This window comes from Myxine glutinosa, chromosome 8 (assembly GCF_964187855.1).
Source record: "Myxine glutinosa chromosome 8, kmMyxGlut1.1, whole genome shotgun sequence".
NCBI classification, from domain to species: Eukaryota; Metazoa; Chordata; class Myxini; order Myxiniformes; family Myxinidae; genus Myxine; species Myxine glutinosa.
Window position 1 is genome coordinate 100,214,028 of NC_136268.1, and position 27,348 is coordinate 100,241,375.

General features: G+C 45.4%; 2 protein-coding genes across 12 annotated transcripts in view; one reads left to right on the forward strand and one right to left on the reverse strand.

The window, feature by feature from the left end:
* Positions 1-6,936, reverse strand: part of LOC137432762 (protein FAM200C) — a 30,697-nt gene extending 23,761 nt beyond the window's left edge. For 6 of the 10 annotated variants that reach the window (XM_078783585.1, XM_078783582.1, XM_078783583.1 and 3 more), the window contains exons 1-3: positions 6,883-6,936; positions 2,531-3,525; positions 105-1,514 (exon numbers count right to left, since the gene is read on the reverse strand). In XM_078783585.1, the coding sequence (XP_078639711.1) occupies positions 648-1,514; positions 2,531-2,785 (1,122 nt within the window). In that variant the 5' untranslated portion in view covers positions 2,786-3,525; positions 6,883-6,936 and the 3' untranslated portion in view covers positions 105-647. Of the gene's footprint in view, positions 1-104; positions 1,617-2,530; positions 3,526-6,882 lie in introns of those variants that run through there. The other 4 variants (XM_078783590.1, XM_078783591.1, XR_013624368.1 and 1 more) reach the window with 3 other exon arrangements.
* Positions 6,937-7,875: 939 nt separating this feature from the next.
* LOC137432765 (lysosomal thioesterase PPT2-A) overlaps positions 7,876-27,348 on the forward strand; it is a 32,669-nt gene continuing 13,196 nt past the window's right edge. The window contains exons 1-4 of one of the 2 annotated variants that reach the window (XM_068124956.2): positions 7,876-8,030; positions 10,499-10,685; positions 25,541-25,741; positions 26,853-27,006. In XM_068124956.2, the coding sequence (XP_067981057.1) occupies positions 25,568-25,741; positions 26,853-27,006 (328 nt within the window). In that variant the 5' untranslated portion in view covers positions 7,876-8,030; positions 10,499-10,685; positions 25,541-25,567. Of the gene's footprint in view, positions 8,291-10,498; positions 10,686-25,540; positions 25,742-26,852; positions 27,007-27,348 lie in introns of both variants that reach the window. The other variant, XM_068124955.2, reaches the window with a different exon arrangement.

A 27,348-nucleotide genomic window follows, 5' to 3' on the forward strand; every position in this document is an offset into this window, starting at 1 on the left:
AAAGATAGAAAATTGCTTTATATAAATATCAAATACCTGTATCAAACACAGTAAAGCAATGACAATGTAGGACCTCATACGCAGTAAATTAGCTGATTACTCACCTGTTTGCTTCGATAGAGGTGACGAAGTGTGGCACATAGGAGGATGTGCTTCGGAAGTTTCCACTTGCTGTTAGTTGCTGCTCGACACATCTTGTGTAATCGAAGAGACCAGCCTCTGTGTCCTTTCACACTTTTCTCCATCAAGTATCCCGGTCACCACTGAGCTCAGAAATTGTACAAGATGCTCTGGAAGCAGCTCATCCATCTTCACAGCATCCAGCTCCTGTGCTGTTGGGGGCCATGGTAGCTCGTTTGACTCTTTGAATGCCTTTATAATGTGAGAATGGAGGGTGAGTGCTGCTTCTTGTAGTTGGTCAGCTGTTCCAAGTTTGTACGCACATCCAACTGCTTCATCTACAGTAATGCTAGAGCTGTATATGAGGCTCAACTCAATACAACCACGGTGGGGCACCTTGGAGAATGTGAGTTCACGAGATATGTCTTTGTCTCCTTGTAACCGTCTTGCCAATTTCTCACTGCGGTATTCAGGATTAGGAAAACCTTCACTTTCCAGTGTCTTCATGTACAAGTTGCGCAGGGATCTTAGCAGGACGACTTCTTTGCTTCTTTGCGTTCAATCACATTCCTAAGAATGTAATCCTTTACTACACAATAGGACTTGTCATGTGCTGCTATATTTCGGGCCTGCAGGCTGTCAATGTTGTCTGCTGCCTTTTCTGCCCTCTTCCTTCCATGCTCATGGTTTTGGTACTCACTATTGAAGTTGTTTCTGCAATATGGATGATACTTAGCTTCCATTGCAAAGAGGTCCTTGCCCTGCACCTTGCGATAAAGAGCCTCTTTCTTCAATTCCTGTGCCGTAGGTTCGATAACTTTCCAGGCTGGTTCCTTGTGTTTCCAACTCTGAAACGTTGTAAGCACTTCAGTCTTGCCCTTGAACTTGGTTTGTGCTTTGTCACAGAAAATACACTGATTTGGAAACAAGAAGGAACACCGAGCTTCAGATTGACTTGACAGAGATTTGAGATGGCGCAGGGAGTCCTTTATCGATGATGATGATGATGATGATGATTCACCAGATAAAGAAGCCGTTGACACTTGTAAACGATCTAATTTCCCTGAGAAGCTTTTGTAGCAGTTTTGATGATAGCCAGTTTTATCCAAAGGCAAGCCCTCTAATGTCAATGGTATTTGGTCACAAATATTCTTCATGCGGTATGGTGAAGTGGCTGCTTCATAGAGTCTCATATCACGAATTATTTGTAGATATAATAGCTTCTCGCTTTGCCCCCCATTGCATGCGTTGAACGCAGTAAAATTACCATAGACAGAAAGACTTGATACATGCAAAATACATGTTTGGGATCGAATTCTCTTTGGAGGCACTTCAGCTGTGTAGTGATACAATGTTTCCTTTTCCCCATGGTCGGTATGTATGAAGTCATCAGCCTGAAAATAAAGTAAAACATTAGCTAGCTACCAACTTATCTAGCTAGCTACCAACACTAGTTAGTCAAGAATACAATGTTTCCATTTTCCCATGGTTAGTGTATATACCTGTGGAATGCGCTCCCAAAAACTCAGATGCCCCCACCAGCTAACTCTTTCCACCGTTTTTATTGATTTTATTCCTTAGTTTTTTTGTCGTCCCCCCCCCCCCCTCCCCTAATAAAGTTGTTTTTATTTTTTGTTCTCTCTTGCCCCCCATGTAAAGCGTCTTTGGGTATTCAGAAAAGCGCTATATAAATCTGAGATTATTATTATTATTATATATAAGTAATCAGCTAAGCCTGAAAATAAAGAAAAACATTCTCTAGCTACCAACTTAGCTAAGCTAGCTACCAACAGTAGCTAGTCAAGAATACAGTCAGATTTGATTTCTGTAGGCCTATGACAATAATAATAACTGTTGAAAAATTACTTGTAGGCTTGTACATGACTATAAGGTATATCTTAATAATAGTTTCAAATACTTACTAAGAAAATCCTTGAGATTGTTCCAAAAGAGAGCAGTGGGAGAGGGAGACTGCCATCTGCAGGTACCAACCAACTGCCAACAGCATAATATAACTGCTACATATAACTTAAAAATAAACCCCATGGGACATTATTTCAGCTTGGTACCCAATATAATCTTCAAATAGACACTTAAATGATTAAGAAAAAACTGGTGGTGAACAAAAATTCACCCTATGCGCTTGAAAAAATGAAAAGATAGTTGGTTATACACACATTTTTGGCATTTTTTTGCTGTTTTTGTCTAGAAATAGTCAAAATGTTGTCAAATGTCTAAAATAACCATCCCATTGAATTCCTGGGGTCAGAATTGTATGGAAAAGTGTATTAATTTGTCTCTATGTTGTTTACTTCAAAAGTTATGCCTCTTTCTACATCAATTATTTTTTTTCGGTTTCGTTGCAATAAAGGGTTAAACATTAAGCCTTTTGGACATTTCAGCTTGATACCTGGTAGAGTGCCGTCTTTATGATCTGAGTCTTCTCATCTCCATGGTCAAGATTAGCATGATGCTCTCGCAGAATATTGTCGGTGCCATCTTTGAGACAGAGTACATCTGCCCTTCTTTCCTGTGTTGTGAAATACAAGGTGTCTTCGTATTTCTCTCGAAGTTTTATCTTTAGCCAATGCTTTGAATAAGAAAGGCTCTTCTCTGGTGACTGATCAAACTCCTGCAGCTTTTCATGGACTTGGTCTATGTTCATTACCCCATGCTCTAATTCTGAGTCTAACCATTCGCAGAATTCAATAAAAACTGCCTCTCGCTTCTCATCAATACTCCTCTGTCCTCTCTTCCTTTTTCCTTCCTCTCCAGTCTTGGACAAACTGTCACCTCTCGCAAACGGTACAGTGTTTCTTCTGCTACCAAGTCGTTGATCCCTTCCAGGCGTCCAGTGACTTCAGTGCCCCAGTCATCCCCGCGACTCCGTGCTGTCTTCAGCAAGCTTGCCTTCAGTGTATCTGCAGTCAAATTACCTGGCACTCTGTATTTCTTTCTAGCTTGTGCTGGATTATTTTTGTAGAGCTGGGCTGGTTGGTTGCAAAGAATGCATACATCCTTATACAGGAGGTCAACTGACTGTGATCTTCTAGAACTGCAGCCAGTTGATGAACTGAACTCGCCAGTAGTGCGTCTTCTCTTCAACTTTGATGACTCTTTCTCTGCCTTCGATGCTTGAGCTGACTTCTTGGTGGTTGCAACAAAGTTGTTGTACAGATCATTTTTACACTTCTGGTGGTACCTCAGTTTTCCTTCCTTTTGAGCCTCCTTCATACGTTCCACAACAGTAACATTTTCGACAGTTTCTGCTTGTTTCAATAAAGTTGAGTATCCCTTTGGAGTTGCCTGTATGAGCCTTTCAGCTGGTGTATCCGAGCATGCACAGATGAAGCAATTGAGCACAGGTGGAGTAACGTCTGCATCCATATTGCTAGACTCCATGTCCTGCAAAGTAGAAAATGATATATTTAGAAATTATTTTTCCACAAAGGAGTGTCTGTGGTGAAAATATAAATGTCAACAATCAACTCAGAATCATGAAAAACCCTTATTTGACCCCTCATAAGTTACTTAAGGGCCGATTAAAAAAAAAAAAATTCTCGAAAATAATTTTTCGGTACCCGAATTCAACAGCTTTTTTTCTGGGTTTCCCACGGGAGTTGACCTTCAACATTTTAACATATGTTATTATTATTACACACCTTTACAAACATATTGGTGAAGAAATTTTTTGGTAACAATTTAGTTAACAGATTTTCATATGTTTCCCTTACTATGGCAGATTCTGAAAGTAGACACTGAGGATTAAGAAAAATCAGGTGGCATAAAAAAACCCGGGGGGGGGGGGGGGGGGCGTGGACCCCTATGTCCATCTAGACTACAAAAAAAAAAGTAAAGCTCATTGGAGCATGTTCAGGTATTTGTGACCGTTAAAATTCCCATAAACAAAGTTTGTTGTGAATGCCGAGTCTTTCTAAACTTCAACCTTGATATGGTTGCTCTGCTCCCAAACATCAAGGACAGTTCAATCCAAGAATCCACCAGCAGATTCATGGTTCACTAACTGCAGGATTATAAATAAATAAATAAAAATTCCCCAACTAATTCACCCCAGATCCACCTTGTTTGAAATTCCAACTTCTTTCCTGGAAGTGTCCATATGTTTTATACCTCCCACCTCCCCCCACCCCCCTTCCCATGCCTCCCCCCACCAAAGCCCTCCCTCCCACAGATCTCTCGATGTCCCTGCTCTCAGATGTTGTGTTGTTATTCCTCCCCCTCTCGCCCCATCTTGCCTACCGCTCCCCATGTTATATGTGTCGGTTTGTCTGTGTGATTAATGTTAGCTCTTTCACGAGCCTCGAGCTTGTATACAAAAAAAACAAAAAACATCACACAAGTCCTATATTTCAAGACTTTTGACACCCTGTAGTCAGTATCTCGTGGCTTGCCCTTCGCAATCGTTATCCTGAAAATACATATTTTTAGCCAAGCATTAGTCAAGAAAATAACTACAAAATAGGTATAAAAGATAGTCTACGATTATTTCAGTTAGGTAAATCTTTTGGGACTGCCAGTAGAAACGGAACCCAGTGCTATCTTCCACATGGCCAGGTCGTCAACTAAACAGACCTCACTAGCTTTGCTATTGGGGAGGGTGAATGACACCCTGCCAGGACCAAAAACACCTGACAAAGTGCGGATGAGCTCCCTCCCTTCAGAAGCCAATGGGACATCCACTACAGAGATAGTGCCGCCTAAAAAACACTCAATGGGGATGGGAAAAATTATTTTTCCAACTGGACTAGATACCCCATCCTGCACTATATGGATAGATTTGTTTCAGGACTAGGTGAACGTTTTGCCATGTTTTTCCTCTTTCTTTGCAGCCCTTTACATTTCGTGGCTATCAACCTTGTTTGGGGTGAATTTCAATAAAGTCAGCAACCTCGTAAAAGTAGAAAATATAGCTCAACAGCCCAACAATAAAAATAGGGGCAATATCCCTGGGCACTCACCTGGTAGAATAAAGTAGTATACTACACTGACTAAAGGTATTTTAAACCATTTATAATGGTTGCGAGGAGACAGGGCAGCATGTAGAATCATCCCACACAATCGTAAGACTTTATAAACCAACAAAAAACTTTTTGGGGGGGGGGGAGGAACCCTGCCCCCCCCCTCCCGTCGGCCCTGACTTTTCTAATTCCGTGATCAAACTTTGGTACATCATGGGTGATGAAGGTTGTGATCAAGTCCACATTCATCAAGGTACATGACTTCTTGCCACAATAGGCTCAGCATGTTTGCGGCCACCAGTGCGCACACAGCTGTGATCCGAGAACGAAGATCCTGCAAGTTTGACAATTTGGTGTTGCAGACATCTTTGACAAAACCTCACAGAACAATCAAGCCAAGTTATATCTGGTGATTGTGGGGGCCAGGCGATTGGTCCATCTCGTTCAACATCTGCTGCATTTATGCTTGGCCCACCAGCACTTTGTCTCCAACAACATCCAGACTCCTTAAACCTCTGATACGAGCCTACGATGGCAGATTCCTTCCATACCTTGAACTGAAATTATGCTGAACTTGCATGTCGGATCTCGTCTCGATGAACCATTCAACGCACGGAGCTTTCTCCTGTGGAGTCGCCATTTTCTTTTACATTAAAGTTAAACAATCATACATAAAAATGAAGAAAACATTCGAGTTCATGTCATATGTATCATGTATAAACCAAAGGGCATCATTGAATCTTTTGTGGTTCTAAGCATATTAAAAACAAAAGTTGTTAAGGTCTTTTTAGAACACCCTGTACATTTCTCCCAATAAATTGCACATACACGAAGCTTCTTTACACGTCGGCAAAACAAGCTACGGGTACGTAAAGCAAAGGAGCTCAGACAAAATTTCTTGGTGGGTGTATTTTTCGTCATCCACAAAGTCAAGAGTAGCAAACATGTGGTCATCACGGCAGCTTTGCTCACAAAATAAAGTTAAACTACACAGATGTGTCCAAACACATGCTTTGCCCACAAAATAAAGTTAAACTACACAGATGTGTCCAAACACATGCTTTGCCCACAAAATAAAGTTCAACTATACAGATAGTGTCCAAACACGAGCTTTGCCCACAAAATAAAGTTCAACTATACAGAGATAGTGTACAAGCACGAGCTTTGCCCACAAAATAAAGTTTAACTATACAGTGTGTCCAAACACGAGCTTTGCCCACAAAATAAAGTTCAACTATACAGATAGTGTACAAGCACGAGCTTTGCCCACAAAATAAAATTCAACTATACAGATAGTGTCCACACGTGCTTTGCCCACAAAATAAAGTTTAACTATACAGAGTGTCCAAACACGAGCTTTGCCCACAAAATAAAGTTCAACTATACAGATAGTGTCCAAACACGAGCTTTGCCCACAAAATAAAGTTTGAATAGATCGACAGATGCAGGTAAACACGTGCTTTCTGGTAATACCTCATGGTTTTGGTGAACCATAAAAAGTGACAGAAAAAAAAAGTTTCCGCTACAGAATAATTTATCAACTGCAACGAGCGGAAAACGAGAAGAAAAAAATAATTAAAGTTGTTTAACACTCGGTCTTCTTCATTCCCTGTAAAGTGCAAGTCCTGCTTTATCAATATCAGGATGGTCTCTTCGATGAGGTAGAATTAAAGAAATAACGGTTACAATATGCATCTGGTGAATGCATGAGTACATGCGAAGTACATTAACAATGAAACAAGCACTTGCCGAGCAGGATGCTGCAAGAATACTCACAACTTACCAACAACATCAAATCCAACCGTACAAAGAGAAAAACATGGCGCCGCGGAAAGCTTTTATACACCGTGTGACGTCAGGAAGCGGGGAGATACATTTTCATGTTCTCATTACGATATAAAAGTGTTTTTTTTTTATCGTAAGCATTCGTAATTGAATGTTATTAAACACTTATCACGGGTAGATGAGAAATACCTCAACTTACGATGTGCACAAACTGCCAAACACTGTCACTGATTACATCGCCATGGCGCAGCATCCTGCGTATTATTAAAATACTGTACATTACTAAAATACGCTTAATAACATGAGTAAACGACATTTATTCGTTGGTATCAAATGTTTTTTTTAAAGAATAACACAAGTTTGTAACACAACTTCGGGGTGAGGATTGCCCCTCCGGTATAATTTTTCCCCCTCGAGAATCTGACCGACCAAAACTAACAAAGGTTTGTGTTCACACCTGTCTGTCTGTGAAAAAAATTGTGATTTTTCACTGAGGCATTGTGATTTTCTGAGGAAAATCGTAGTAAAATTGACGAAAGCAAATATTTCAGGAATGAAACTTGAAACTCCCACGTCAGAAATTTTGGCACCCTAAGATGGCCGCCGGAGCGCTTCAAATGGGCTTCACTCGCGCTAATACTAATACGACGCATTGCACCTCCAGGTTTATTATAAGACGCCCGTTGTTGCATGAGCAGTCAGAGATAAAAGTTGTTTTTTGGGATAAATGAGGGGAGGAAACACGGAAGTGGAATATGAAAAATAAACTGAAATTCGGTCTAAATGCGAAAAGAAAAGTCATTGAGATTTGAAGGTTAAAGAATACGTATCGACGGATACATTATATAATAAATCTCATACGAAAGCATGTTTATTTAAAAAAAAGAAGCTGAGCAGTACTGTCGCCTTAAAGTATTACCTTTCTTGTACGGTAGATCATTAATAAAATGGTTGTTAATTCACATTTCCACAAAATTATAATTATATTGCTACGTATCATATATAATTTTAGAAATATAAATAAAAGGTGGCAGGACGGAAGACGGAAGACGGAAGACGGAAGACGGAAGACGGAAGACGGAAGACGGAAGACGGAAGACGGAAGACGGAAGACGGAAGACGGAAGACCAATGATCAGATCTCGATGTGGGTTTTGATAAATGATTTTTTTTTCATTTTCCGGATTGTTTGATGTTTAGGCCTAAAGTGTGAATGTGGAATTGACGGGTAATGAACCATTAGCAACCATAATGTAGGTTTTGATGGACCCACTGGACTCCTCCAACGTTGGAGTTGTTTGTAACTTTGCAAGGGAATGGAACATGTACTGACTGTACGGTACAGTATTATTGTCTGAAAGGATGTGGAAGGATCGTTTTGAGGGTCGTGGAACAAAAAGAGTCAACGTAAGTACCTTACACAGGTACATAACATTGCATTGCAAGGATTCATTATACTTATATTATAGTGATTGCAAGGATAATTATATCGGCCTGTGTTGTGGAAGCTGTTCGTTTCACACTATTCACTAGTGTGTGTGTGTGTGTGTGATATCCATAATATGTCACATATAATGTGCGTGCACATAGTATTGAGTACAATATGTGTGTACGTAATATACAGTACAATATGTGTGTACGTAATATGCAGTACAATATGTGTGTACGTAATATGCAGTACAATATGTGTGTACGTAATATGCAGTACAATATGTGTGTACATAATATGCAGTACAATATGTGTACGTAATATACAGTACATTAGGTGTGAACGTAATATACAGTACAATATGTGTGTACATAATGTACAGTATAATGTGTACATAATATACAGTACAATATGTGTGTACATAATATGCAGTACAATATGTGTGTACATAACATACAGTACAATATGTGTGTAAATATGTCACGTATCATATGTGTAAAAATCACAATTGCGCACGTGTATGTGTAAATCATGATTCATGTATGTGTGTTGTGCGTGTGCACCGATCGTCATCTCCACTTGCGAGTCTCTAAGACAAAGCAATGCCTTCTGTGGTCCTGAAGCATCCATATTCACCCCAGCCAGGAACGACTCGTGGCTTGTCTTGGACCAAGCCGTCTCTTTTTCTGTGCTCAGTCCAACAGAGCTTTCCCCGATACTGAAGACTCCATCTTCACCCCAGCAAGGAACCACGACTCAAGGACCTATCCGTGCTCTCCTTATCTTATCCGTCCAAGCCATCTCGATATTCATGCTCCGTTTCCCCCTCTGTCCCTGAAATAGCCTCTGGGGTACGCCCGGGTACACCTGGTCGATCGGCACACCTACCGGTGCCTAACCCTCCTCCACCAAAGCTGCCACCCCCGACTCGGTTCTAGCTGTCATCGAAACCATTGTATTTAGGATGGTCCCAAAAAACCCTGTCCCATGCAGGTGGAACTTGGCCAAAAGGGAGTCACCAGTTCGGGTTTTCCTTCTCAGCATGATTTGGTCGCAGAAACCTAACAAGCCGCAGGGCCAGGCTGCTTCCCAAACAATCCACGCAACTCGAAGCACCACGTGCACAGCCATCTGCTTCACCAAAGCTGTCATCCACGACTCCGTTCTCATTCCCATTGAAGCCTTTGTATTAGACACGGTCCTTGAACCCATGAACCTCGGTCTCTCTCTTCCTCAATAGTCAGAACTTTGCAAGAGTGAGTTCGCCAATGCCTTCCCTTCCCGGCAGCATGCAGTCAAAAAATCCCATGGAGCTGCAGGGCCAGGCCGCGTCATGAATGCATGTTTGACGGCGTGAGACTGGACGCCTTGTGCACATTTCCCCTCATTGAAGCTTCTGTTTTCGGCTCGTTCTTCACTGCCTTTAAAACTGATGTATTTGATGGGGCCCTCGGACCTCCATCCCAAGCGAGGGAGGCGACAAATGGTACTGCCTCCATCTTATCAATCTTCAATGTGTATGTCGTTGGTTATCCCCATTTGTGGTTGTCAGAAGGTGGAACAGAGTCCTCCTAGGAGTCTGTAAGGGATCACAGTTCATGGACCGAGCTGTGAAGTTTTCTTGTTGTCAAAGTTTTTGTCAGGGTCATTACCGAACCATAGACTGCCTCCAATTGCAGTTCGCTTGTGGTAATATTCCCGGAGAGGTTTTCTAAATCTCAGTGAGGTTCTTCTTCATCATTCCTATTACTCCAATTATCACTGGAACAATTTCGATGCTCTTCAGTTTCCAATATCTCTTGACCTAATGTTTGAGGGATGGTATTTGATCATGTTCTTGATTTCTGCATTATTTAAGCCAAAATCATGTGTACTGATACTTCGATCAGCAATGCCATCTCTTCCTTTTTGAAGCTGAACACTATGTACCATCGCAATGCTTTGTTTTCTATGTTCACGCTCTATTGGATCATCAGGTTGTACATGAGCATTATGTCCTTGTTTTCAATTATCTCTTTTGGTTTGTTTCCATGAGTTTTCTGAAACTGGGATATTAAATATTTTGCAAATGTGCCAGTGGATTACTGTTGTGCCTTTGTGTGTACAGCTGCTCTGACATGTTTTTTTTTGTTGTTGTTGTTTTTTTGCAATAGAGGTGACTCGTGCTTTCTGTTTCTACCTTGCAGAACCTAAGCACGTCCGATTGACTTGGTCATGCCATCTTCTTAAAATCATCGGCATGGTGTTCTTCGCCTTGATTATTTATTAAGATTTGTTCTCCATCTCACTTGAGCTCTTATTAGCTTCCCGTTCAGCGTGCTGAGCAAGTTCTCACAGTCCTTTGTTGTTCAGAAGCACAGCCCTTTCTCTCAGGTACTTTCCAAGTATTGTCGGCTTCTTTTGGAAGCTTTGTGAACTACTTAATGTTACAATTCTTAACTCGTATACGATATACGTTCGGCTTCCCTGAGGACCCCAGTTACTTGGGGTTTCTGCGCATGCACACCAAGCATTCCGGGGGTTTATTACGTCATTTTGAAAGTCCTGTATTATCACTGGGGGCATTTCCTTTCGGCGTTACTTTTTCTTTTTCAAGTTTTGGATCCAATCCACCTCCTTGGTGGTCTGCGTCCTTGGATCTTCACAAATTCCTTTCCAGAAATATTCAAGTATATCTTTCTAGCGGGGACTTGATATATTTAAATCCGCCACCAAAGGTGGGATGAAAGTTATATTTTCACCCCTGTCTGTTTGTGAACAGGGTATATCAAACAGTTGTGGACAGCTTCAGACGAAATTTGGTGGAGGTTGGGTGTGTGGCAAGGAAGAATTGGTTAAATTTTGGTGAAGATCCAGATCCAATGTTTTAAGTGAATCTTCACCATTGAGGGTTAAAACCAATATATGGCACAGTATCTCAAAAAGTTATGGACATATTTGGATGAAACTTGGTGGACAGCTTGCGTGTGTGTGACAAGAATGAATCGAATTGATTTTGGTGAAAATTCAGATACGATAATTTTTTAAGTGGTATGACGTGATATTTCAAAAAGTTGTGGACAGACTATGACACAACTTGGTGGAGGAGTTGGTTAGGTGACAAGAACAAGTGATTAGATTTTGGTTCAGGTCCGAATCCAGATCTGAGCTATCAGAGGGATACAAAATGTAAACTGTTCAGCCTGGCGGAGGTATGTGTTCTGCCGAGAGCCGTTCTAGTTACCCTCGCCTGAGGAGAGGGTATTGCATTTGAATCCGTTTGTTTGTTTGTTTGTTTGTTTGTCTGCACAGAATAAATGATTTTCTCTGCAACTTCTATCCACTCATCCCAACTCTCTCTTCTTCATATGTGGCAACTTCAACTGTCATCATGCCAGCTGGCTGGGTATGGGTACCTTTCGCTCCAGTCCTGGCACCTGAGCAAAGGACTTCTGCAACTCATTGGGACTGACACAATCTGTCAATTTCCCGACCCGGATCGCAATCAACGGTACGTCATCTCTTCTAGACCTGGTTATGACTAACTGCCTCGCAAATGTCTGCTGTTCTTCTTCTGCTCCAATCGGTTCATCTGATCATTTCCTTGTTAAAGTGGACATCTCTCTGGCCATTCTCAGAGAGCCTCGACGAGTCTGGCATTTCACTCAGGCCAACTGGCATGGTCTTCAAGCAGCCATCAATCATCTGGACTGTTCTCCCATCTCTACTGCACCTGACATCAACTCATCCTGGGAATTCTTCCAAAGTAAATTGCTCTCTTTCATGCACAGATTTATCCCAACTCGTCTTCAGTTGTCATACGCTTCCTGCCACCCATGGTACACTGAATCTTGTGATGAGGCAGTTGCCCTGAAACAACTTGCCTTTGCCTCATGGAAGGCAAATCCAACTGAAGGTAATCTCAGTTCCTTTCACAAAGATCGGAACAAGTGTGTGTCTATCCTCAGGAGAGCCAGGAAACAATATATCTCCACTCAAGACTGAACTCTCAAACCTGTCACCCTCCTCCAAATCCTGGTGGCATCTGGTCAAATCTGTTTCTGGTGTTTGTTCTCCTTCCATCCCCTCCCTTACCTCGAATGGCTACACAGGTGACACTGCATGTGAAAAAGCCGAATTCAACTCTGTGTTTGCGTCAAAATCTTGTGTCCCAAACCCATCTCTCTCTGTACCCACCTTACACAGTCGAACCCAGCTGCTCCTGGACTCTGTGTCCTCCTCTCCTCACAAGGTGAGAAGTTTCTGTCAAATCTCATCTCTGATTCTGCAAGTGGACCAGACGGCATCAGCCCACGGGTACAAAAATCCTGCTCTGCCGTTATGTCTCACATGCTCTCTGTTCTACTCACCCTCTCTTTTGCTCAAGATCATCTGCCATCAGCTTGCAAATCAGCCAACATTACTGCTTTACACAGAAAAGGTACAAAAACAGATCCTTCAAACTACAGACCAATCAGCCTGCTCCCAATCATCAGCAAGTTCATGGAATCCATCATTGCTTTTGATATCAAATCCTTCCTCTTCTCCAATGGCGTGATCTCGGATCACCAATTTGGATTCAGACCAGGTCATTCTACTCTGGACATGCTGCTTCTGCTGTCTCAACAATGGATGGAGGTCCTCAATGCCAAACAAGAAATCAGAGCTGTCTCCCTTGACATATCTCGTGCCTTTGATATGGTCTGGCACCCCGCTCTGCTCATCAAACTTTCCTCCTATGGTGTCCATGGAAACCTCCACACATGACTTGCCGACTTCCTCTCTGGTCGCAGTCAACGTTTTGCCCTGAATGGAATTCTCTCATCTCCCTTTCCTGTTCAGGCTGGACTTCCTCAAGGCAGTGTTCTGGGCCCTGTGCTTTTTCTGGTCTTCCTTAATGATCTCTCCAACTCCCTGGAAAATCCTCTATCTCTTTGCTGATGACTCCACTCTCTGCCGCTCCATATCTCAAACCTCAGATCGGTAGGCAGCAGCCTCTTCACCCTCCGCAAACCTGGACAATATCACAAACTGGTCAAACAAGTGGAACATGTCTTTCAATCCTGACAAATCTCACACTCTCACGTTGTCTCTCCATGAAGACTGTCTGGACAACCCTCCCATCTACTTTCTTAACAATCCTCTTCAAGAAGTTCTGTCACTCAAGCTTTTGGGTCTCCCCATCTGCCCTGATCTGTCCTGGGAAAACCACATTTCCAAGCTAGCCTCCAAAGCCAGTCGTCACCTGGGCATCCTTTGTCGTGTGAAGTCCTTTCTGGACATTTCTGAACTCCTCGCCACATAAAAAGCTTTCATCCGCAGCTCAATGGAATACTGCTCTCCCCTCTGGGCTGGTGGTCCTGCCTCACACCTAGCTCAGCTTCATGCTGTTGAAACCAAAGCTTTCAGAATCATTTGTATCTCCCATGATGAAGCTGATTGTGAGGGCCTATCACTCGCTCACCGCAGGCAGGTTGGTGGTCTTTCTGTCTTCTACCGACTCCTCTCCAGCCTAACTTCCCCTACTCTGTCTGTGCTCTATCCCCCAAATATTCCTGCAGGATGCACAAGATCTGCAAGGAAACCCTCTTTGGTGAAACTGCCAAAATCAAGACTCTCTGCTCACCTTCCCTCTTTCATTCTTTTTATCCCACCTCTGCAACAAACTTCCACACTCCCACTCCTCCCTCCAGGTCTTCAAAACAGCTGTTCACCACCATCTCTTATCTTCCTCCATCCAAAACCTTGATCTTTTCTACCACCGTTAAAACACCCCAAATCCACCTCTTTCAATCTCCAACTTCCTTCCTGAAATTCCTTGTTGTGTCAATTTGTTTTATTCCGTGTACCCCTTCATCACTGTATTCCATTCATTATTAAAGTCTCTAAAAGGATGTTGTCATTGCAGTATTCCAGTTGTCATCCCCTTCCCACCGGCCCTCTCTCTTCCACAGATCTACCAACCTCCCTGTTCTCTACTAGTGTTGTGCTTGTATGTTTTCCTCTCTCTCCCCCTCTCGTCTCCCGCTCCCTTTATTTATTGTATGTTTTCTGGGTCTGTGCCTGTTCTCGTGTGTACTGTTAGCTCTTACATGAGCCTGGACTCTATTTTTTTTTTTTTTTTTTTTTTTTTTGTACACTGAATCGAGGCTCGTGAAAGAGCTAACATTTACTTCACAAACAAATCAACCAGACAAACAAAATATATAAAAAGAGGGAGAGGAAGATGAGATGGGGAGAGAAGGGGAAGCACACAAACACAACATTTGAGAGCAGGGAGATGTGTGGGAGGGAGAGGGCTTGGGGGGAGGAGGTGTGGGAAGGGGGGGGGGGGGGAGTATAAGACACAGGGACACCAAGGACTTCCAGGGCAGAAGTTGGTATTTCAAAAAAGTGGAATTGGGGTGAAATTAGCGGGGGTAGAAAAGATCAAGGTTTTGGATGGGGGAAGATAAGAGATGGTGGTGAACAGCTGTTTTACAGACCTGGAGGGTGGAGTGGGATTGAAGAGAGTGAGGGAGTTTGTTCCAGAGGTGGGAGAAAAGAGGAATGAAGGAGTGAAGGTGAGCAGAGAGTCTTGATTTTGGCAGTTTAACCATAAGAGGGTTGCAGGCAGATCTTGTGTGACCTGGAGGAATATTTGCGGGACAGAGCCCAGAGAGAGCTGGGGGGGGGGGGGGGGGGCAAGGCCAGAGAGGAGTTGGTAGAAGACGGAAAGACCACCAACCTGCCTGCGGTGAGTGAGTGAGAGGCCCTTGGAGTTAGCTTCATCGTGGGAGATTCCAATGATTCTGAACGCTTTGGTTTCAACAGCGTAAAGACGAGCTAGGTGTGAGGCAGGAGCACCAGCCCAGAGGGGAGAGCAGCATTCCATTGAGCTGTGGATGAAAGCCTTGTATGTGGTGAGGAGCTCAGGTGTGCCAAGGAAGGACTTCGCACAACGGAGGATGCCCAGTCGGCGACTGGCTTTGGCGGCCAGATTTGAAATGTGGTTTTCCCAGGAAAGATCATGGCAGATAGTGAGACCCAAAAGCTTGAGTGACAGAACTTCTTGGAGAGGATTATTCAGAAAGTGGATGGGAGGGTTGTCCAGTCGGTCTTTTCGGAGAGACATCGTAAGAGTGTGAGATTTGTCAGGATTGAAAGACATGTTCCACTTGTTTGCCGAGTCTGTGATTTTGTCCAGGTCTGCAGAGAGTGAGGAGGCTGCAGACTGCCGATCTGAGGGATGAAGAATGGAGCGACAGAGAGTAGAGTCATCAGCAAAGAGATAGAGAGGATTTTCAAGAGAGTCAGAGAGATCATTGATGAAGACCAGAAAAAGCACAGGGCCCAGAACACTGCCTTGGGGAACTCCAGCCTGAACAAGAAGAGGAGATGAGAGAAACCCATTCAGGGCCACACATTGACTACGACTACAGAGGAAGTCCGCCAGCCATGCGTGGAGATTTCCATGGATACCAAAGGAGGAGAGTTTGATGAGCAGAGCGGGGTGCCAGACCGTATCGAAGGCACGTGATATGTCAAGGGAGACAGCTCTAATTTCCTGTTTGGCATTGAGGACCTCCATCCATTGTTGAGAAAGCAGAAGCAGCATGTCCAGAGTAGAGTGACCAGGTCTGAAACCAAATTGATGATCAGAGATCAAGCCATTGGAGAAGAGGAAAGATTTCATATCTGAAGCAATGATGGATTCCATGACTTTGCTGATAATTGGGAGAAGGCTGATTGGTCTGTAGTTGCTGGGATCTGTTTTTGCACGTTTTTTGTGCAAAGTGGTGATGTTGGCAGATTTCCAAGCAGATGGCATATGACCTTGAGCAAAAGAGAGGGTGAAGAGAACAGAGAGAGGGAGTGAAAGAGCGGAAGAACAGGATTTTAGGACCCGTGGGCTGATGCCGTCAGGTCCAGTTGCAGAATCAGAGTCGAGGGTTGACAGAAACTTTTTCACCTTGTCAGGGGGAAAGGACACAGAGTCCAGGAGCGACTGGGTACGGTGGGTACAGAGAGGGATGGGTTTGGGACACAAGATTTAGAGGCAAACACAGCGTTGAGGCATTCAGCTTTTTCACGTGCGGAGTCTGCCGTGTGGCCATTTGAGGTGAGGGAGGGGATGGAGTGGGAACAAACACCAGAAACAGATTTGACCAGACGCCACCAGGATTTGGAAGAGGGAGACAGATAAGAGAGTTTGGTCCTGAGAACGGAGAGATATTGTTTCCTGGCTCTCCTGAGGGTGGACACACACTTGTTTCGGGCTTTGTGAAAGGAAATGAGATTTCCTTCCGTTGGATTTGCTTTCCAGGAGACGAAAGCGAGTTGTTTCTGGGCAATAGCCTCACCACAAGATTCCGTGTACCATGGAATTGGTACACTGGTACAATTCCGTGTACCAAAAAGGGTATGACAACTGAAGACAAGATGGGATAAATCTGTGCATGAGAGAGAGCAATTTACTTTGGAAGAATTCCCAGGATGAGTTGATGTCAGAGGTGGTAGAGATGGGAGACCAGTCCAGATGATTGGTTGCTTGAAGACCGTGCCATTTGGCCTGAGTGAAATGCCAGACTCGTCGATGCTGAGGAGGCTCTCTGAGAATGGTCAGAGAGATGTCCACTTTAACAAGCACATGATCAGATGAGCCGATTGGAGCAGAAGAAGAGCAGCAGACATTTTCAGGGAAGTTAGTCATAACCAAGTCCAGAAGAGAAGATGCTCCGTTGACTGAGATCCGGGTCGGGAAATTGACAGATTGTGTCAGTCCCAGTGAGTCACAGAAGTCCTTTGCTGAAGAGCCATGTCTGGTGAGAGGTACCCACACCCAGCCAACTGGCATGGTGATAATTGAAATCACCACATATGAGGAAGAGAGAGTTGGGATGGGTAGATAGAAGTTGGTCCATATTATCAGACAGCGAGATGTAGATGGAGTCATCACTGTTTGGTGGATGGTACAACACACATATGAACAAAAGGTGGGAGCGAAGGGGAAGCCGTAGCCAAAGGTATTCCTGGGGGTGAGGTGGAGAGAGGGCAGTGCAGGGCGAGTGAGGAAGAGTTTTTTTTATAAAGATAGCAACCCCACCTACAGGACGAGGCTCAGGTCTATCATACCAGAGGAGGGAGTAACCTGGGAGAGATACCAAGGAATCAGAGACATCATGAAGGAGGAAAGTTTCTGTTAAGCAGATCATGTCTGGTTTGTCAGAAGCAACCTGTATGGAGAGAACAGTCAGGTTTGAGCGAAGGCCCTGGAAGTTTGAGGTCCATACTGTTAAAGAAGAGGAAGGGGGAGCATCGGATACAGAACAGTGGGTGGGGAGCGGTAGGGTAAGATGTGGAAGAGGTAGGGAGAGCTGTTTAAGGTGTGTCAGAGATTTCAGAATAACTTGGAGAAAGGGAAGAATCGGGTGGACAAAAGGTTTGATGGTGATTGGGTGAGGCGCAGTGAGGTGTTATTTGAGGAGGGGGAAGAGTGAGGGAGAAGGTTGGGGGAGATGAAGGTGAAAGTTGGAAGGGGGAAGAAGCGGGGAGGATGCTTTGAGGAGGAGGGGTGAGAGGGGAGTCTAGGAGTGGAGGAGCGAGGGAAAGTCTCGGAGGGGAGGGGTGTGGGGGGAGTTTAGGAGGGAAGGGGCAAGGGGGGAGATTTGAAAGGGATGGGTGATGGGGAAGATTTGGAGGGGAGGGGCAAGGGGGAAGATTTGAAAGAGATGGGTGATGGGGATGATTTGGAGGGGAGGGGCAAGGGGTTAGATTTAGAGGGGAGGGGTGATAGGGAAGTTTTGGAGGGGAGCAGTGATGGGGAAGTTTTGGAGGGAAGCGGTGATGGGGAAGATTTGGAGGGGAGGGGCAAGGGGGAAGATTTGAAAGGGATGGGTGATGGGGAAGATTTGGAGCGGAGGGGCAAGGGGGAATATTTGAAAGAGATGGGTGATGGGGAAGATTTGGAGGGGAGGCGCAAGGGGGTAGATTGGGAGGGGAGGGGTGATGGGGCAGTTTTGAAGGGGAGGGGTGATGGGGAAGTTTTGGAGGGAAGGGGTGATGGGGAAGTTTTGGAGGGAAGGGGTGATGGGGAAGTTTTGGAGGGAAGGGGTGATGGGGAAGTTTTGGAGGGAAGGGGTTGTTGTGGAAAACCATTCAGGTCCGCACAACTTTTAGTCCAACGGTTTGGTTTAATTGCATTTAGATCATCACATCATTCCTGTAAGTGGAAATACACAATAAGCATACGATGCGACATCTCATAAAGCCATTCATATCAGTCAATGCAAGCAAGCTAGATATTCTATAAAGGCGTACCATTAACGAGGCTACCGATGTAACATGTCACAAGGGAGAAGTCTCGGAGCACTGACACAGCAACGGGTCTTATAGTCACGCCCCTAGTGGGGACAACAATGACAGCGAGCAGCGAGCATCCCCACCCGGGTTCAGTACGGATACGATTTCACTACATTCACCCCCCGTCAGAATTATACGGCCGCGCGGCTAAAAGCGAGTGAGCGTCAGCATGGGCGCGGAGTATTAGTCGGCCCAACCGTAGCGGGCCGGGCGGCGAATTTCTCTGCCAGCACGCGTTCGAAATTCCCCGGGTACGGCGTCTCGTAACCCTGTATCCCCGGTGGCAGAGGCGTCAACAGGGTCGGGTGATGAAGGGGGTAACGCCAAGTCGTCGGACCCGGGCAGTCTCGACGGGGGGAGGGTCGGTGGACTGTCGGCGATGGGAGCGTCGGGAGAGGTCATAGTCTCATAGACGGGTTCGACTGGTCCGTCCGATTCCCTACTAAGGTCGTCGACCCCGCAAGGGGCAAGATGACGAACGGAGACAGTAGTCTCACGACCATCAGACGTCATCACACGAGCATGCTCAGGATTAGCCTGGAGAATCTGCACTTTGTCCACAAGGGGGTCGTACTTGCTCGCGCGAACTGCCCGTTTAAGGTAGGCCGGCCCGGGCCCAGCGAGCCAACTGGGCAAAGACCGTATACACCCCGAGCTCCTGGGGTGGTGGAAAAGACGCTCGTGGGGAGTTTGGTTAGTTGCCGTACTCAGGAGTGCCCGGATTGAGTTCAACGCCGCAGGTAGCGACCAAGCCCATTTATCGAGGCCCCGGCCGTGGGTCCGGAGATGGAGCATGACGGCCCTCCAGATAATCCCGTTGAAGCGTTCGATCTGCCCATTAGCCTGGGGTCTATACGGCGTGGTGTAACTAGACGCAACGTTGTTTTGGAGCAGATAGCCGCGCACCTCCTGAGACAAGAAGACTGCACCCCGGTCGGTATGGACATAGGCCGGGTAACCGAACATTGAGAACAAGTTCTGTAAGCAACGCATCACCGTGGCAGCAGTCATGTCCGCGCACATATAAGCAAAGGGGAATCGTGAGTACTCATCAACGATAGTGAGCAGATAGCGAGAGCCGCTCGACACCGGCAAAGGGCCCTTGAAATCCATCGCCAAGCGTTCCCACGGGCGTGTAGCCTTCACCAGAGTCCCCATAGGGGGGTTATAGAAACGCGGTTTGATTTCCGCGCAGATAGCGCAGTCGCGACAGATACGGCGGATATCGTCAATCGAGTAAGGGAGATTCCCACTCCGCACGAAATGAGCGAAACGCGTTACGCCGGGATGGCCCGCAGTAGCATGCAGCACCCGTAGGCCCTCCAACGAGGTGATACCAGCACATGTAGTGGGGCGCGATAAGGCATCGGCGGCCTGGTTATCCTTCCCTGGGCGATATTTGATGGTGTAACAGAAGTCGGCGAGTTCGATACGCCAGCGAGTGATTTTCTCGTTCTTAATGCGCTGGGCGTGTAAGGTGTCGTACATGAACGCAACGCTTTGCTGGTCCGTGATGATTTGGAAGCTCCGCCCGAGTAGGTACGGGCGCCATCGCCGAATAGACTCGACGATCGCATACGCTTCCTTTTCAACGGACGAGTGCCGCCGCTCAGCGGAGGTAAGAGTCCGTGAAAAGAAAGCCACGGGACGTCCCCCTTGGGAGAGGGTCGCCGCGATGGCCTGATCCGAGGCGTCACTTTCGAGGACGAACGAGCCGCTCTCGTCAATGGTTGCTACGGCGGCTCGGGCGATGTCGGTCTTAAGTCCTTCAAAGGCCGTCAATGCGGCCGAACACAGGGGAAAGGTGTCGCAGGCCACAAGGGGGCGAAGTTTCGCGGAGAAATTTTGCACCCATTTGGAGTAATGGGCGAACAGCCCAAGGGCGCGTTTCAGGGAAGCCCGATCGCAGGGAGGGGCCATGTCGAGCAAAGGTCGCAGACGTTCCTTATCCGGAGAGACAGAGCCATGGGTCACGGTGTACCCCAGAAGATCTATGGTGCGTAGGGAGTATCGGCACTTATCCTCGTTCATAGTTAAGTGATACCGTTGCGCGACCTCAAGGAAGCGCTTCAGATTAGCGTCATGGTGCCCTTGGTCATATCCACAAACCGTAAGGTTATCGAGGTAGACGAAAACATCGGTTAAGTGCTCCCGCGCAACGAGGTCATCCATGGCCCTCTGGAAACAAGCGACCCCGTTCGTCACCCCAAAGGGCAATCGTGTAAATTGGTACAACCGCTGCCCCGACTCGAAAGCGGTATAGATACGATCCGCCCTAGAGATAGGGATCTGGTGGTACGCACTACGGAGATCGAGAGTACTATAGACCGAATACTGGGACACCTGTTGCACTAGCGCGTCCATCCCCGGAAGGGGGTAGGCATCCAGCTGTGTAAAGCGGTTAATCGTTTGGGAATAGTCGATTACCATGCGTTTGCGATGGGCCTCACTGCGCACCACTAAGACCTGGGCACGCCACGGTGACCTACTAGGTTCTATGATGCCGTCTTTCAAGAGCTGAGTCGTTTCGTCCGCAATGAATTGCATGTCCGCGCGGGAGTAGCGTCTCGATTTTACCGCGACAGGGGTACAGTCGGAGGTTAGATTGGGGAACAGCGAAAGCGGACGGACGTCCATTTGCGCTAGGGCGCACACCGTTAGCGCGTCGTCCGCCCCCACAACAAGAGTGTCAGGCCCACCGAACTCCATTACCAGACGTCCATGCAGCTTAAGAAAATCGTGTCCTAGCAGAATATCAGCACATAACGCGGGTAAAACCATAAGGTGTACATCAGGGAAAACCCGTCCCTTTAGCACTAGTTTCAATCGGCATTCCCCTTTTGTGCTAAGCCGGAGTCCCTGGGATGCCATGAAGATCCGTCGTGTAGACCGCCCGATCCGCCATCCATGCCTGAGCACAAGTCGCTGGTCGATAAAACTATCCGTAGATCCGGTGTCCACCAAGGCCTGAACACAATGGCCCTCAACCATAAGGGGAATAAGGGCTTGAGCCAGGCCAGACGAGGCAGCTGGGAGCGGGACTGAGCCCCCCGAATGGGTCGGACCAGCCTCGCGGGTGGATCCTACACCAGCAGCAGTTTTGCGATCGTGACTGGAGTCTGCGTTGACCATGGGGAATCCATTATCGTCATCAGAGGGCTTTCCCCAGCATTCCGGTGTTTCGCGATTCAAAATCCGATGAGAAAAGGCCTCAGTAGTATTTGACATCGCCTTTTGACACTCCTGGCAGATAAAGGCTTCCGTTGTAGCCGAAATCGCCTTTTTCGTTTGGTCGCTTTGACAAAAGGCTTCCGTAGTATTCGAAATCGCCTTTTTCGTTTGGTCGCTTTGACAACAGGCTTCCGTAGTAGTATTCGAAATCGCCTTTTTCGTTTGGTCGCTTTGACAGAAGGCTTCCGTAGTATTCGAAAGCTGTTTCTTCCCTTGCGTGGCTCGAGGTTTGGCCAAGGACGCGGCCTTTGTCCCCGATGGAGAATGAGACGGTGGTGGCTTTCCGGTGGCGCCAGTCAAGGTTGTCTGAGCGCCCAGCGGGCCGCAGCGAGAGGCCCTCCCCTTCGAAGACGGGTAAGGCGCTGGGCTCGTGGGTTCTGCTACAAGCCCGTTCAAGGTTGCCGCGCCTGCGCGACCGCGGCTGCGCGTGTCGAAGGGCCGCGAGCCGCGTGCCGATTTCTTGCACACTTTCGCGTAATGTCCCTTTAGCGAGCACAAATGGCAAATAGCGTCACGTGCCGGACACACGACTCGGGCATGACGAGGCCCTCCACAAAAAAAACATGCGGCCCCGCGCAAGGCCTTGGGTCTGCTGGTCGTAACGGCAGCTGTCAGGGTAGGGTCATCCTCCGGAGCATCCCGGAGATCAGCAGGCGGATCCACGTCCTCGTCAGTGGTCCTCTCCGGCCGGGCGTGTAGTGAGGTGCCCGCCAAAAGGCGCGTGCGATCATAGGCGTTCGATTGCATCCGCGCTTCAGTATACACCGTCGCTTGCTCAACCGCCGTAGCGAAGGTCAGGTCGGTCTTCTCCAAGAGTTTGAGACGTAGTTCCTGAGAGGAGACCCCTGCTATGAAGGCATCTAAAAGTCGATCATCTTTAGCCTGCTCGGGAGTCCGTGGCTGGGCGCTGTCCAGCATGAGCTGCCGGAGCTCCTGGGCGTAATGATCCATAGGCTCGTTGGGTTGCTGCCGTCGCGTCTGCAGCAAATAACGCGCATACACAGGGCTTTTTTCTTTTATATAAAGCCGCTTGAGCTCCGCGACGGTAAGATCATACGTCGTGCATTGAGCGACCGAGTGGTAGACCCGGTAGTCGATTTTTGAGTGTAATATTGCCAGCTTCGCGGCAGGCGTCGGAGCGGTATCAGGCTCATTAAAGAGATGCTCCAGTTGCTTGAGCCAGTGCTTGAGTTGCAAGCCTCCGTCCGTGGCTTGTGGGTCGGCGCTGAAAATGGACACCGTCAACGTCTTGTTGCCAGCCATGTCAGCAGATCATAAATGCAATTAAGTGTTGTGGAAAACCATTCAGGTCCGCACAACTTTTAGTCCAACGGTTTGGTTTAATTGCATTTAGATCATCACATCATTCCTGTAAGTGGAAATACACAATAAGCATACGATGCGACATCTCATAAAGCCATTCATATCAGTCAATGCAAGCAAGCTAGATATTCTATAAAGGCGTACCATTAACGAGGCTACCGATGTAACATGTCACAAGGGAGAAGTCTCGGAGCACTGACACAGCAACGGGTCTTATAGTCACGCCCCTAGTGGGGACAACAATGACAGCGAGCAGCGAGCATCCCCACCCGGGTTCAGTACGGATACGATTTCACTACAGGGGTGATGGGGAAGATTTGGAGGGGAGGGGTGAGATTGCATTTTGAAAAGTGTACGATTAATGGGAAACGAACATTTATTGCAAAATGAGTTTCTTGAGACCTTCGAGTCAAAAATACGTTTGAGGACGCTGAAGGATGGGTCGAGTGCTGGAGAGTTTAGGGAATGTATGAAAGGAGGAGATGTAAGAGATGTAAGAGATGGATTTATGGATTACACCACTACATTCCATTACATAAAGGAGGAGATGGATTACACCACTGTAAGAGATGGATTTTTTTTTTGGAATGAATAGATTTGGTGAGCAAGTCGAAAGTATCCTTTTATAGAAGAAGAAGAAGAAAAAGGTGTTTTCGTATATGACAGAATACAGTTCTTCAGGGGACAGTTTAAACATTTTTGAACAACGTGGTTGTAGAACGAATGAACAAATAAGAACGAACAAACGGATAAGAACAGAGAAGGAAATATATATATATTTTTTTTGAGTTGAGATTTTAAACAAGGAAGTGTGGGGTGAAAAGACCGGGAAAAACAGAGACCGAAAGTAATTGCAGCGCAATCGAAGAACTGCTGAGACAAAAACAAAGCCTTAAGCCAAGGTCGGACACGGTAGCCGACTACACTAGGCCTCAGAATATGCGACATGAACTAACCGACGATTCTGTACACAGGTATGAAAAACCAACACCGAGAATCCTATTAAAGACACACCAATAGGTACACACACCGAAAGAAACATACAGTTTCGACAAAAACACAATTGTGAAAAATTACTTAATTTCGAAAGCGTGCGCGCATGGACAGCTTTGAAGAGACCTTGACCTCCAATCAAAAAGAGAAATAAAAAATATACATAAAAAAGAAATATACAAAAAAGAAGTATACAAAAAGAAATAAAAAATAAAACCGTTGGACCGATTGATAGGAAATTTTCACCATCGGTGCAACTCCACCTGGAGAATTTTTTAATGATAATTATGATGTGGTATGGGCGCCATCTTGGATATCTCCAAAAGTGCTGCATATAAATAATTGAACATTGCTCATTGCAAAGAACTCATGTGGAATAACATATGTTAATGATGTCATATGTGCCTCCATTATGACGTCATAATTCGACAAGTACAAAACTTCAGATCAAGATGAAATTTCTTGTCATCTCGGGATAAATTGGTGGAGAGAAAAATGATGGCATCAGTCACGTGGTTCGGCCGCCATGTTGGAAAAACCGAAAAAAATTTCACCTCCATATCTCCGAAAGCGCTGCATAGAAAAAATTGAGACATGGCTCATTGTGAAGAACTCTCCATGGAGAATAACATATGTTAATGATGATATCATAGGTTCCTCCATTATGATGTCATAATTCGACAAGTACAAAACTTCATCCGATCAAGATGAAAGTTCTTGAGCATCATCTAGGGATAAATTGGTGGAGAAAAAAAAAAAATGATTACGTCATTGGTCCTGTGGTTCGGCCGCCATATTTGTTTTAACACAAAAGCCTTAAAAAAAACACTGAAAACAAGTCCTGGCATGGGTCTGCAATCTGTGTTTGCTCTTACGAGTTTGCTTTTGTTCCCCAGTTTATGATAAATATTTTCAAGTTATTTTCATCAAACGTGTTTTTGATTTCTCCTGTTGTTCACTTCGTCATAGTTTTGATCTTCCTTGCTGCCATTTCTGTTTTGAATTTGTTTTCAGCACCCATTCCATCTAGATTCTAGATCTTTATCTTCAGTTTCATATTGGTTGGATTTTCTTCATTAGCTTTAGTGTGCATGTGTACATACAAACAGGTTCCTTCATAAGCCTTTAAAAGTTTAAAATAAAAATCAAGTTGATGTCCTACAGGCACGATGTGTAGTTAGTTGTCCACCTCGCTATCCTTTGTACAAGTACCACTTTTTCATGCGTTTAATGGAAAGGAATGTGGTTTGCTCACTTACCTATGGTGAAAGAATGGGTGATGGTAATGCATAACCACTTTATATTAATGTTACTAGCAGACTAAAGGATGATCACAATGATGCTCCTCGTGTCATTTTCAGTGTGGAAAGGCATTCCAAGGCATAACGATGAGCGAGTACAACCATTTCATTCGAGAATTCATCTGGAGTGTGCTCTTCGTGGTTGGCTTGTCCATTACTTGTGGAGTATCTTGGACACTCGCATACAAGCCAGTTATCATTGTCCATGGTCTTCTTGATGACCCTGATAACTATGCCACACTTGCTGCATTAATTAACCAGGTGGGTAGTGGGCAACCCTCGGTAAAGTTTTAACACCTGTTGTCTCAATGGTGGTATTTTGGGGACTGTTAGAGGTTAGCTCAATAAGTCATAACACTGTAGGATGTCGTTAAGTTTGTGACCTCGGCTATGATCATTGTACAATTGAGACAATATCCTGGCTATGCTTGTTGGCCAGAGACAAATGTGCTTTACTATTATCAGCAAATTGCCATTGGGCATCCCGTCCTCTCTCTCTCCTGAGCACTTACTACTAATTTCTGTTCATAAGGTAAGTTCCTGTTTTGGCAACGCATCTCTTTTGGATGCACATGGGACCATTACATTTTTTTTCTTCTTCTTTTTTCACAGCATTTTATCACTGGTGAAATTGAAGATTTGCAAGTATTTTGGTTGGTCGAGTCTCGTATTCTGTCTGTCTGTATGTCAATCATCTACAGGTTGCAATTCCACACCAATCTTTTCGAAACAACCTCCTCATAGAACTCGTCAAAAGGTTCAATGTCACAAAACCGTAAATTTTCATCTGATTGACTTGAAATTTGAATGGGGTTTGCATATTCGGCCACTGAAGCCCTAAGGACCTCAAAAACAATAGGCAAGGACACAGCGACTAATTTCAGAAGTACCGGTCTATGACACCTTGTTGTACCCCACCACTCTGATAAGGTCACAGACGGGGAAATTAAAACGAGCTCTGACCGACCGATCATCCATCTATGTATTTTTGTGTTTGTGATATTTCAAAAACCGCTGACCATTTAGCTTTGATATTGCAGATATCTGTTCCTCATGACATTGTATCGACTTCATTATATCATGGCTCTGATTGGCTAAGTTATGTTGCCACGGCAACCATCTCTGTAACTTGGCTTGTGTATGTGATATTTCCCAAAAAATAAAAATTTCAATATTTAGCTTTCATATTACACAGATCTATTCCTCAAAAGGTGAGGACCTAGATTATCATGTTCTTGTTCACATGGAAATAAACATGCCACACAATATAAATGAATGTACATATTAAGTATGAGCAATTGCTCTCAAACATGAGATTGGGTAGGCTGGACCACCGTATGCAGCGCAACACTGACGCCATTCTCTTTTATAGACATATCCAGGTACCAAAGTGATTACGATAGATGCCTTCAACAACAACGACAGTCTGCAACCAATGTGGAAACAGGTGAAGGGTTTCCGTGAGAAAATGCTGCCCATAATGAGGAGTGCCAAGGATGGTGTCAACCTCATCTGTTGCTCCCAAGGTGAGATATTTACCTCTGCCACCAAAGGTGGATGGAGGTTATGTTTTCACCCCTGTCTGTCTGTGAATAAGATATCTCAAAGTTGTGGGCGGATTCAGACGAAATTTGGTGGAGAGGTAGCGTGTGTGGCAAGGACGACATTATTAGATTTTGGTGAAGATACGGATTCGGATCTGGCTGGTAGAATTTTTAAAGTGATTCTTCACCATTGGGAGATAGGGCCAAAAACGATACATAGCAGGATATCTTAAAAAGTTGTGGACGGATTTGTATGAAACTTGGTGGAGACGTTGGGTATGTGACAAGGAAGAAGTGATTCAATTTTGGTGAAGATCCAGATCT